This window comes from Zea mays, chromosome 2 (assembly GCF_902167145.1).
Source record: "Zea mays cultivar B73 chromosome 2, Zm-B73-REFERENCE-NAM-5.0, whole genome shotgun sequence".
Taxonomy (NCBI): domain Eukaryota; kingdom Viridiplantae; phylum Streptophyta; class Magnoliopsida; order Poales; family Poaceae; genus Zea; species Zea mays.
This window is the reverse complement of record NC_050097.1, coordinates 37,583,995-37,597,132: the sequence shown is the minus strand read 5'-3', so window position 1 is coordinate 37,597,132 and position 13,138 is coordinate 37,583,995. Positions and strand designations below refer to the sequence as shown.

Below are 13,138 nucleotides of genomic sequence, written 5' to 3'. Positions count from 1 at the left end.
TGGTGTGTGGACCCACCTGAACGAACTAATGAAAAGTTAGTTGTCGCTCTCATGTTATGCAAGTCTGAACCATTAAATATGCTAGCATAAACATGAGTAGGAACCAACTACCCGACCAACGAACACGACGCTGACCCACCTTCGTACATCCCAACTCGACCCCACCACGTGCACACCTTCTGTTTACACAAAATATAACACATGTTTACACATGCATAAACGTGCCCCACAATCACGCGGACGCACGCGCCCCACTGGCCCGACCTGACCACGCGCGTGACCACTACCTTGGCTAGGGCTTCCCATATCTATCGGAAGCCCAGGGCTTCTATTACCAATAGCCTATATATATGGTGTATTTATATCAACTATAAGAGCTTGTATGATACAAATCAAATATGATGGAAATTGTTAGTTGTCAATGCTTAAATCACTTATTAATGAAAACAATCTAGTTCAAGCAGAATAGAATAGTGCAAATGAAAATGATATTCATTATATGCTTAATTATAATTTGAAGCAAAACAAGATGATTGCTTGAGAAAGTGAAAATGGCAATGAAACGTCTTCAAGGCACTGAGTAAGCGTAAAGGGCAAGCAATGGCTTGGGGGACCATAGAACCTAGATAAGGTGGAAAAGAAATAGACTTACATTTACTTGATGTACTAATCAAGATATTAAAAGTTACACTAATATCAAGGATCAAATCAAATGATGAAAGTGACATGAAACCTTCAACAGAAATCACATGTTGAAGGTTGACATGCTCAAAGATAGAAGTGTTTAAGACCCTCAATTATGCATGGTCAATGTGGTAAGCAAATGGATGAATGATAGCTCAAGTGGAGGATAATTTTTATATTTAATTCTTGAGTATAGGTGTCATTGGGATGTGACAACATAGAAAATTAGAGACACACTCAAAGAGGGCATAGACCTGGGACTGCTAGAATATAGTGTCAACACGACATGTACAATGTAGAGAGGTTTAGGCCTCTTAAGTGTACCCTACATCCTTTGTGTGCTAGATGATTAGATGCGAGTACCGATAGAGCTTACATACTTAGATGATGTTCGAGCTAGCCAGTGAGAATAGCCCTAGCTTCCACGTGCAATGTTTATCGAGCGACAGAGCGAGCCTGATTGCCCTCTAGCCTTCACGCCCAGAGAGAAGCCTAAGAGAGAATAAGACATTTCAATGTTTCTCTATGCCTCCCTTTTAATATCACAAGGTACAAGAGAGTTATATCCCTACATGGACAACAATCCCTACCTACCATAGGTCCAACTAGTCCTATCTTATTATAGTTGTTGTACCGTACAAAGAGGGTGCCTCTCGTGTGCCATAGTGGCGAGTGTGACATGTCACAGTGGAAGGTATGATTGCCCATGCCAACAAGTATGATATAGTTAGTAGCTTATGAAGGCACATATATTGCATAGTGCTTGCGGATACACCTACGACCTTAGGTGTGGCTACAATGATGACTTTGATCACAACATTGCTCTTCGTGATAAATGTGATGGATGGACTCATCACCATGTGCTACTGACCTGGTTTGGGGTGCACACGTTGCCAGTGCTTCTTATGACCATCATACACTTTTTATTTGATCTCTCCTACTTTATGCGTTTGAGGTCATATGCCATTATCAAGTCAACATTATTTTCTACCTCAGACACTCCTTCTGTTGCCAACACCAGGCCAATCGGATTTGGATTGTCAATGAGATAGTCTATCTCTGTTAAAGCCAAGGTCATATTTATCTTGTCCCTCTAAGAGGGATAATTGGTGCCTTTTAGTAGCTCTAGTCAAGAGACAACAATTAGGACATTTTATCTTAGACACTGATGCTATATAAATAAACAAACCTAAATTAGCATGCATGCAAAATTCAATGTTGGTTTAAAGTAAAATGCATAATACTAATAATTACTCTAGTTTTAAAACACCTTTATACAAAATTAGAACAAAACAACAATTTTAAATAGCTTAGCATCAACATCCTTCAATATTTTCAAATTAAATATTTGTAGCAAAAAACTTAACTAAACTTTTAAACTTAAAACTCAGAACATATTAACTTTATTTTTCGCAGTAAGCATAAATCTAAAACAATGCTCAAAACAATGTGCACATGTTTGTTTTTATTCGAAAACTAGCCCACCAGCTTGCCATCCTACTCCTCTCCCCATGCACGCACTAGGCCACAACCTAGCCCTAAGCCGCCAAACCCTTGTCTCATCTACGCTGAAACAATTGCAATGCTTCTGCGCTACCAGATCTGATCTGACAGCCAACATTCATCTAGGGTACGTATAAAAGACGCCTTTTTCGGTTCGCATGGGGAACCCTAAATCATTTTTTCACTATAGTACTCTCTCTCCCTCTCCCGTTCTCGATCCCATCCATGAGTGTATTCCCTCTTCTTCCACCTTCCTCTGATCTCTAGTAATATTAAAAGATCAGGATGGAACGTTGGTGCCATCTAGTTATCTACGGGCTCCCTCACTGATGCACATGCTCACCCAAGGGCAAGCGTGTCACCATCGAGTGGCCTCTCGATGATGCACTAAGACCCTCGCACACCGTTATGCACAAGACCAGCACCCGCACCATCATCTTCTATGTCCAACAACGACTAAGTTAAGTCTTACTACCTCTCTTTCTCAATGCGTGCTTAGGATGGGAAGTTAGGGTTTCATGAAATTGTGGAGAACCGGATAAGGGTTCAACCTCTCTTTCTTCTGCTTGCTTTCTTAATGGATGAATCCGAGTCATAAGGGATTTTTGCTCGCATTCATCCCTGCAAAGGCTGTGAACATATAGAATTATGATCTAAGCCTAAACCATGCCTCAATACCATTGTTAAACTAAACACACCATGCTCATAAACTCTTGGTGTTGGACGCGAACGCCTTTAGGGCAATGAGAGTCAAAGTCCAAGATACTGAGATGACGATGACGGTCTTCCCTTCACGTACCATGTAGAGATAAATCATATCTCTAGAGTTTTGTTTGAGAGAGGTGGTACGATAAACGCTCGTTCACATGTCAACTCACTTTCCTATTTTTGGTGTGAAAGAGGGTCACGACTATAAAGTTGTTGTGCTCCCGATGGAGACGTTAGAGGCGAGTTTGGTTCAATCACTTGACCGAAGTGGGTGAGACCAATCTGACCATATGGAGTGAAGTTATATACCTGTCACTTATTTATGAAAATTTTGTTCAAACAATAACATTTGGTTCAACACTAAATGAAGGACCTAGTCCAGGAAACAAACTATATCGTTCTAAAATCATATTTCCTTGGTAATGAGATCCTCTACGGTTAACTCCACTGCAGTCCGATCTAGATTTGATCCTATACGTCAGCAACCCAACTACAGAGGTAGCGGATCTGCTTCCGTTTCCTTGCCTCAACAATTCCCTACTGTTTAATCTATCAATGATGCTGTTTCTCTTATTTTGTGGACGATTTGTATTTTGTTAGGATTCTATTTCTACAGACCGTATCAGTCTAGTAGAAATAACAAAATCCCTACCAAATGGAAATTGTTTCTGGAGAGAAAGAGATCCCTACCAAGTGATCCTGTCATTATAAGAGTTATGAGAACAGTAAAAAAATCTTGGATCCATCTAGAAAGAAATAATACTAATACATTTCACCTGAGAATCGGAATCAATGTCTCTCAAAAAACGTCTTTTTTTTGGAAAACAGAATCCTTGTCTTCTAAAATGTCCGAAAAAATGAGTTGAATTACCCTTTATTCACCTCGCTCGGGCGACCACCGTGGGCCGTGGCCTGGCAGCCTGCACGGCCCAGACGATGGTCAGCCCACCTCACCTAGCCCAATCAGACAACCATTCGTTTCCATCGCGTCGTCCCCCCTGCCCCGCTGGTCGCTGCTCCGCCTCGTTTCCCGCTGCCATCTCGGCGACCACACAGCGCAGTCGACGCACGACCCGTCCCAATCCAGACCAGCCGTCCAACGGCCCCACTAGAGCGAGAGCCTAGCGCCGCTCAGCGCACACGCCGCGCCAGTCTGCCCTCCCCATCCACTCCACCTGTCCACCATCACCCCCGCCCGGCCGCCCGCAACAAAGCACGCAGTCTCCCAACTGGTCAAACCGCTCCCCCCACCGGCCCACCCCCACCCCACCCCCACCGTACCCCGTCCCCAATCCGCGTGCATCCGTCCACCATGCCTCCTCCCATCCTCCTGCCCCCGATCTTCCTCCTCTTCCTCGTCGCCCCTTTGGCGGCGCCGCAGCCCGCGCCGGGATCGGCGGCGGCGCCGCAGGAGGACGACCTGCGCTGCCTCCGAGGCGTTAAGCACGACCTCGCCGACCCCAACGAGCGTCTCGCAGACTGGGACTTCAAGAACACCTCGGGCGGCGCTGTCTGCAATTACAACGGCATCGGCTGCTGGAACCTGCAGGAGTCCCGCGTCCTCTCGCTCTCGCTCTCCGGGTTCGGCCTCGTCGGCTCCATCCCCTCCTCGCTCCAGTACTGCCGCGCCGCCACCACGCTCGACCTCTCCAGCAACGCGCTCGTCGGCACAATCCTGCCAGCCCTCTGCGACTGGCTCCCCTTCCTCGTCACCCTCGACCTCTCCTCCAACCAGCTCAATGGCCCAATTCCCGCCGAGCTCGCCAACTGCCGCTTCCTCAACTCGCTCAGGCTCTCCGGGAACCAGCTCTCCGGCCAGATCCCCGCCTCCCTCGCGCGGCTCGACCGACTCAAGTCGCTCGACCTCTCGGGGAACAAGCTCGACGGCCAGATCCCGTCCCAGCTCGGCGACAACTTCCCCATGGACTCCTTCTCCGGGAACTCGGGCCTCTGCGGCCGCCCCGTATCCTCTCGCTGCGGCCGCGGGCTGGGGAGCACCGGCCTTGGCATCGTCATAGCCGCGGGAGTCTTCGGCGCCGCCGCCTCGTTGCTCCTCGCCTACTTCTTCTGGCGGTGCACCGGGAAGGGCAAAGGAGGCCGCCGCCGCCACAGGCGCGGCACCAGCGAGTCGGGCGGTGGGGAAGACGGGAGCTGGTGGACCGAGAGGCTGCGGGCGGCGCACAACCGCCTGGTCCCGGTCTCGCTGTTCCAGAAGCCCATCGTGAAGGTCAAGCTCGCTGACCTGATGGCCGCCACCCATGACTTCAGCACTAGCCACATCGTGGTCGCCGGGAGCTCGCGGGCGGGGACAGCTTACCGAGCTGTGCTACGGGACGGGTCTGCACTGACGGTCAAGCGCCTGCACTCGTGCCCACTTTCGGAGAAGGCGTTCAGGGCAGAGATGGGTCGGATGGGGCAGCTGCGGCATCCTAACATCGTGCCACTGCTGGGCTTCTGTGTTGTCGAGGACGAGAGGCTGCTGGTGTATAAGCATATGGAGAGTGGGGCTCTTTCATCGGTGATGAAGAAGCCAGGGGAAGCGCCGCTGGATTGGGCAACGCGACTTAGGATCGCCGTGGGGGCAGCAAGGGGGCTTGCGTGGCTGCACCATGGGTTCCAGGTTCCGCAGATTCACCAGAATTTGAGCTCGAGTGCAGTGCTTCTCGACGAGGATTATGATGCTCGGATCACGGATGTTGGGCTCACAAGGTTGGTCCGGATGGCGCCTGGCGAGGGTGGTGATACCAGTCCTTTCCTGAACGGGGACTTTGGGGAGTTTGGCTATGTTGCTCCAGAGTATGCTAGCAATCCAGTTGGTACGATGAAAGGCGATGCGTATGCATTTGGGGTGATATTGTTTGAGCTTGTTAGCGGGCAGGAGGCTGCTGCTGTGGTTACTGACGTGACGGGTGAAGGATTCAAGGGGACATTGGTGGACTGGGTTAACCAGCTCAAGGCTTCTGGTCGAATCAGTGATGCTATTGATAAACCATTGCGTGGAAAGGGCCATGAGGCAGAGATTCAGGAGTTCTTGAAGATAGCTTTTGCTTGCACCCAGCCCCGTGTGACGGAGAGGCATTCAATGTATCGGGTTTTCCACGCTCTGAAGAGCATCGGAGAGGGCTGCGATGTCACGGAGCAGTTTGATGAGTTCCCATTGGCCTATAACAAGGATGATTCAGACGCTATTTAGCTGATGATGCTGATTGCCAATTCGATTGTGGAAATGTTTGGTCAGGCTTATTGATGATATATATATTTAGCCTTGCTATGGACAGACCGGAAGCATAAATGAGTGATAAGAGAACAATATCGAGGCACCAAATCTAGCGCCGGATGCCGGGTGGTCAATTACATCGTTGCATCGACAGGGGATGTGATAACCATGTAAGCTGTAATATCAGTTTACAATTCTGTATGTTGTTTTAAAGTTACTGTTAGTGCCTGTAGTATCTGTGTGGAACTGCAATTCTTGATGGCCAAAATCCTAGTGTCACCTTTCGAAGTTCCTTCTTGGAACAACCAGCATGTTGTTCAGTCATTGGATTGGCACTCAATGTTTCATTACCTTCTTGGAAACTTATAGCAGGGTCCTGGGTAGTTAAAAATGTTCTAATGTCTCTTTAGCTTATACCTTCTTGGAAACTTAAGCTTTCAAAGGGTATGCTATACACATCTGGGCCTTGGAACATCTCCTGGTCTTTGCTCTATATTCTAAAAGCTCTCTATTTGGAAGCATCAGCTATAGGGGAATGGAACTTTCAACATCACCTTTCTGTACTATAGTTCTTTCAGCTGTTTTTCTAAGCTGGTGGTATACCGGTGGAGTCTTATGTAGCCGTCTGTCTTGGTTTATTTTAGCAGTCTAGTTTTCTTTGATTTGAAAGTCAGCTCTCTGTGACAAAACAAAGGATAATCAATCCCTGCGCACATGACAATCCAGATATAATTGTCACCATCATCCACAGCTAAATCCTAAATTTGACTTCACCAGTGATAGCGAGGGCCACTCGGTGCATTGACTAGTCTGTTGCTACCCGCGTAGTTAAATGAGGACAGATTTTGAAATGTGGCTGTTAGAGGAGTCAAGGGCCTATTGGGCCTTAGCCCATTAAGATTAATTGGTGAGGACAAGACAAGGGAAATCGAGAAAAAATTGGACAAACAAAGGAGGAGATGGCACTTACGAACTTTATGAAGCCCGGATCCGGACGCATAAGATAAGAGGGCACCTCGGCACCGGAAACACGAACGGGATTGCCTCTCGTCTGCGTCCCTCTCCGGGTGAAAACGAAAACAATAATTTTTGGATCCAAGTATCGTTTTTGAAATTTTACTGAAATTTAGGGCTAAACTGAAACCGTTACCGGAAATATGAAAACAAAAGCGCTGGAAAAAAACAAAAATGGAACGGAAATTATTTGGATATCTATGGACCGTTTCCGAGAATTACCGTTTTTATTTGGTATTTTATCGTCGGTAACGAGTATTGTTTAGAAAAAAAATTAGATATGAAATGATCTTTATAAATTCATCTTAACTTAGAAAAATATGAAACTAATTTTATTATTTTCCTATAATCAAGATCTATCTAATGATATATAGTTTAGAGTTGTTTAAAACTTGGGTCTTATTTATACTTTCTTATAAATTATTACTCATGATTCATATATTCATAATTTACACAAGAAGCAGAAGGACTAGGAAGACACCAATTATGTTGACTATGCCAAGTAGTAGAAGTACAATCAGAATACAAGTGTTATTATACACATCTTGATTCTATAGTCATATGCTACTAGACTTGTTATTGCTTTATTTAAATACATAATAATGATTTTATTACTATATTACATTGTCTTATATTTATTGTGATCTTCTACCTTATATTAAAATGTCTTATAAATTATTATTTATATTATAATGGGTCAAGTTATATGGCTAGTTCTATACTCCATAGTTTCATGTGTGGTATTGTTTTATGTTTTTTGATGGTTGTCAATATATTTTCAACGAATAGTTTTGTTTTATAAGGTATTGTATTATAACTTTCTAACTATATGTATGCAGTTGTATACTTGTATCTATGAGATATCCTTTAATCTTTCATGAATTTGTGAATATTTATATATGATTTTTATATTAGTGACCTTAGTTGTACCTTAGAGTGCGTTTGGTTGAATGAACAAAGAGGGACGGAACGAGGCGGCCACAATGTCAATCATGTTTGGATGAGGGTCAAGCAGGGGCGAGTTGAACCCCAGACCATTTTTCGGTGGCGGCGCCGTCCCCAAAAAACGATCGGATGAAGTCGCCCCGCCCCTGTCGCGATACTGAAAAAATCGTGTTGCCTCCCAACAAGTGACAAAACTACCATCTAAACAAAAACTAGGTTGATTCCATCAAAATTTATTCCTTCACCCAAACAAAAACAGTAATGACTCTTAAAGATGACCCTACCCTTAAATTAGGGATGACCTTATCCCATCCTATTTTTCTTCTTACTCAGTTTTGTCCATAACTCATTCCACGTGCTCAGACCTCAGAAAAAGCACCCGCACACCGACTCCATAGCTTTTGCCGTTTTGCGACAGCACGGCCCGCTTTTTTTTGAACACCTACAGGTGGGGCCCACAACCCTATCTTCATTTCTAATCGATCCCCATCCCGTCTACGTCGTCGCAGGCCACCCGCCACCAGCTGATCGCCGCCGTGCCACCCCGCTGCCAGGCCTCCTCGGCCAACTGCTCGACGCCAGGCAGCCCCGCCACTAGCTCCAGCGGCCCCGCCGCCCCGCTGCGCCGCCGCCAGCTCCCAGTTCCCAGCCTTTCCTTCCACGCAGAGACCTTCACGGCCAGCTCCTAGCCGCCACAGAGATCTCCCTGCCAGCGCCTAGTCAAGCTCCTCTCCGCGCCCAGGGAGACCTCCCTGCAGCGTGCCTCATCGAGCTCCTCTCTGCTTGTGGTTGCGGCCACCTCCCCCCGCATCGTCGCTGCTTGGATAGCTGGCTGAAATGTAGGAGCAGTGTATGCTGAAACTTGCTGCTGAAAGTTCAGGGAACCGGCAAGGTGCAGTTCCTGCCGTAATGCTGTAGGGAATGCTGAAACTTGTATGCTGAAACTTGCTGCTGAAAGTTGAGGGAACGGCAAGGTGCAGTTCCTGCCGTAATAGAAACCTGAAGACGTGTGCTCTGCTTTGCTATTATAACAGCAGTCCTCATCTAGCCGTAATAGAGTTTCTTTGCTTGCTGTTCTATGGGGTCCAGGGTTCAATTCCTAATCATCGCTCTATGACTCAAAAAAAAAAAAAAACAAGGAAAAGTAACAAAAAGACAGCTCAAACTGTGAAGTACTAGGCTACTAGCCCAGTGATAGGAAACTCCATGAGAGATGACTGTTTGTGAACAATCTACGAAACAACCTTTTCATAGTCCACTAAATTTTTTATCTCAACAACTAGGAGCAAATTATGACTCCATGCAAAGTTCCGTTATTTTTACCACATTTGATATTTATTTATTTTTTCGCTTGAAAAGGCATTTAAACTATAGAAATTAGTAAATAATAAAAAGGGACATCTTCACATAAAATATGTTTGTAACCGTAAGATGAATAAATGATGCACTTTTGAAAAAAACAAGAAAAAGTAAGAAAGATAGCTCAAACTATGAAGTATTAGCATAGTGATAGAAACTCTATGAGAGAGATGGCCGTTTTGTCCACCGAAATTTTTATCTCAAGCAACTAGGACTAAATTATGACTCCATGCCAAGTATCGTTATTTTTGACAACATTTGGTATTTAAACCATATAAATTAGTAAATAATATCGAAAGGGACATCTTCACACGAAGTAAGTTTATAACAGTATGAAGAATAAATGGTACACTTTTGAACCAAAAAAGAAGGAAAAGTAAGAAAGATAACTCAAACTATGAAGTACTAGCCTAGTGATACGAAACTCTATGACAGAGATGATTGTTTGTGAACAACCTACGAAACAACCTTTGCGGCTAGGAGAGGCATTTAAACCATACAAAAGGGTAGATAATCCAAAAAAGGAAACCTTTACATGAAGTAAGTTTGTAACATCTAGATGAACAAGTGGTACACTTTTGAAGCAAAAACATAAACAAAAGCAAGACTTGTAACTCCAAATGTGAAGTTGTAGTTGAATGCCACGAAAGTTAGCGCGAGATATATCCATCTGTGAACCACCTATATCCATACTCTTGTATAATCCTCTGATTTTTTTATCTCAGTCAACTAAGATCAAATAATGACTCCATGCCAAGTTTCACTATTTTTTACCATATTTTCTATTTATTTATTTATTGCGGCTATGAGAGGCATTTAAACCATATAAAAGGGTAAATAATACAAAAAAGAAAAAACTTTGCATGAAGTAAGTTTGTAACAGCTAGATGAACAAATGGTACACTTTTGAAGCAAAAACATAAACAAAAGCAAGACTTATAGCTTCAAATGTGAAGTTGTAGTTGAATGCCACGAAAGTTAGTGCAAGATGTATCCATTTGTGAACCACCTATATCCATACTCTTGTATAATCCTCTGATTTTTTATCTCAATCAACTAGGACCAAATTATGACTCAGTGCCAAGTTTCACTATTTTTGACCAAATTTGCTATTTTATTTATTTTTTGTGGCTAGGAGAGGCATTTAAACCATATAAAAGGGTAAATTATCTAAAAAGGAAAATTTTACATGAAGTAAGTTTGTAACAGCTAGATGAACAAGTGGTAGACTTTTGAAGCAAAACATAAACAAAAGCAAGACTTATAGCTTTGAAAGGGAAATAGGGTTAACCTTTTCCTATAAATAGATTTTGGTGGTTGACGATCAACACAAACCATATGGACTAACTAGTTTGGCTAGATGTGATTTATATCAGGTGCATAAGGTTCAACACAAACCAAGAAAGAAATTTAGTTAGGGCCTCAATCAAAGATTGGAGCAAGACTTAGAGTGTGTTGAAATTTGGCGCACCTACGCCAGCCGAGGCAGCCAGCAAACCATCTACTCTCGGGTTTTTGCTAGGCGCGCTCCACTATAATTCACCGGACTGTCCGGTGAGCCAGCGGAGCAACGACTCCCTGCGCGCCAACGGTCGACTGTGCAGAGCTACAGTGGTGAACAGTGCCGCGGCAGAAGTCAGAGGGCACCGGACTGTCTGGTGCAGCTAGACGACAAACGTCTCCAACGGTCAACTGCTTTGAACCCTAACGGTTGCGCTGACGTGGCGCGCACTGGACAGTGCACAGTGGTTGTCCGGTGCGCCCATCGCCAGCAGCCTTTGCCAACGGCTAGGAAGTGGTTGGGGGCTATAAATACCCCCAACCACCTCATTCATTGGCATCCAAGTTTTCTGAACATCCCATTCATTGCAAGAGCAAAAGACTTCACTCCAAGACACATTCAATAGATCAAATCCTCTCCAAGCCTCCAAATCAACTCAATTCCATTAGGGACTTGAGAAAGGGTGTTTTGTGTTCTTTTGTTGCTCTTGTCGCTTGGATTGCCTTCTTCCTTTCTCATTCTTTTTTCAAGTGCTTTGTAAAGGTTAGCAAGAGACATCAAGTGTGTGGTGGTCCTTGCGGGGTCTTAGTGACCCGTGAGATTAAGGGAAGGCTCACTCGGTCTAAGTGACCGTTTGAGAGATAGGGAAAGGGTTGAAATAGACCCGACCTTTGTGGCCTCCTCAACGGGGATTAGATTCTTTGGAACCGAACCTCGGTAAAACAAATCACCGTGTCTACTCGCTTGATTTGTTTGCCCTCTTTCCTCTCTCTAACGTTTCCTTGCTAGTATTAATTTGAGTTTGCTCCCATATGTAATCTGCATCCTTTGAGCAACTGTTGGCAAGAGAAACATTCTTTCGGACTTGAATTTAATTCTAACGCTAACCTCGGACCTAGTGTGTGTTTAAAGTTTATAAATTTCAGGTTTCGCCTATTCACCCCCATTCTAGGCGACTTTCAATTGGTATCAAAGCTAGTGATTCATTAAGAGCCTAACCAACTCGAAGTGATGTCTGGAGATCACGCCAAGAGGGAGATCATGACCGGCAAAAAGCCCGCAGGCTCGGGGAGGACTCTCTCAAGGGAGTCCGGCAACAAGTATAAGGAGGAATCCTCTTCCTCCATCAAGTCACATCGGAGGGGTAACAAGAAGAAGAAAATGAAGAAGGTGGTCTACTATGAGACTGACTCTTCATCACCCTCCATCTCCGGCACCGAGTCATCCACCACTTCTAAGCGCCATGAGCGCAAGAAGTATAGTAAGATGCCCCTACGCTATCCCCGTATTTCAAAGTGCGCCCCATTACTTTCCGTACCCCTAGGCAAACCACCATATTTTGATCGTGAAGATTATTGCATGTGGAGTGATAAAATGAGGCATCATCTAACCTCACTCCACGAAAGTATTTAGGATATTGTTGAGTTTGGAGCGCAGGCACCAAAGGTAGGGGACGAGGACTACGACTCGGACGAGGCTGCCCAAATTAGGCACTTTAACTCCCAAGCCACCTCTATACTCCTCGACTCTTTATGTCGATAGGAGTATAATAAGGTGCAAGGGTTGAAGAACGCCAAAGAAATTTGGGACGTCCTCAAAACTGCGCACGAACGGGACGAGGTGACCAAGATCACCAAGCGCGAAACGTTCAAGGGAGAACTCAGTCGATTCGTCCTCAACAAAGGGGAAGAGCCGCAAGCCATGTACAACCGGCTCAAAACGATGATCAACCAAGTGTGCAACCTTGGGAGCATAAAATGGGATGACCATGAAATGGTCAAGGTTATTCTTAGATCCCTCGTATTTCGTAATCCTACTCAAGTTCAATTAATACGTGGGGATCCTAGATATAAACAGATGTCTCCCGAGGAGGTTATTGGCAAGTTTGTGAGCTTTGAACTAATGGTCAAAGACTCCAAACACATTGTCAACATGGAGCAAGGCGCCACCTCTCCATTCGAGGTGCAACCCGTTGCATTCAAAGCAACGGAAGAAAAGAAGGAGTCTACACCAAGTAGGCTTCCAATCGACGCCTCCAAGCTCGACAATGAGGAGATGACACTTATCATCAAAAGCTTTCGCCAAATCCTCAAGGAAAGGAGGGGGAAGGACTACAAGCCCCGCTCCAAAAGGGTGTGCTACCGGTGTGGTAAGTCTGGTCACTTTTATTGCTAAATGTCCATATTCTAGTGAAAGTGACAGGGACG

The 13,138-nt window shown here is 45.1% G+C and overlaps 1 protein-coding gene across 1 annotated transcript; it reads left to right on the top strand.

Annotated features, from left to right (window-relative positions):
* Positions 1 to 3,977: 3,977 nt before the first annotated feature.
* LOC103646296 (probable inactive receptor kinase At1g27190) lies at positions 3,978 to 6,605 on the top strand. The gene has a single exon (XM_008671024.4). It carries the CDS (start codon positions 4,208 to 4,210, stop codon positions 6,086 to 6,088), a length of 1,881 nt encoding a protein of 626 aa, XP_008669246.1. The 5' UTR covers positions 3,978 to 4,207; the 3' UTR covers positions 6,089 to 6,605.
* The last annotated feature ends 6,533 nt before the right edge of the window (positions 6,606 to 13,138 follow it).

What these genes read in the sequence shown, in the direction of transcription:
- LOC103646296 (XM_008671024.4), top strand. Translation starts at nt 4,208, where the DNA reads ATGCCTCCTCCCATCCTCCTGCCCCCGATCTTCCTCCTCTTCCTCGTC.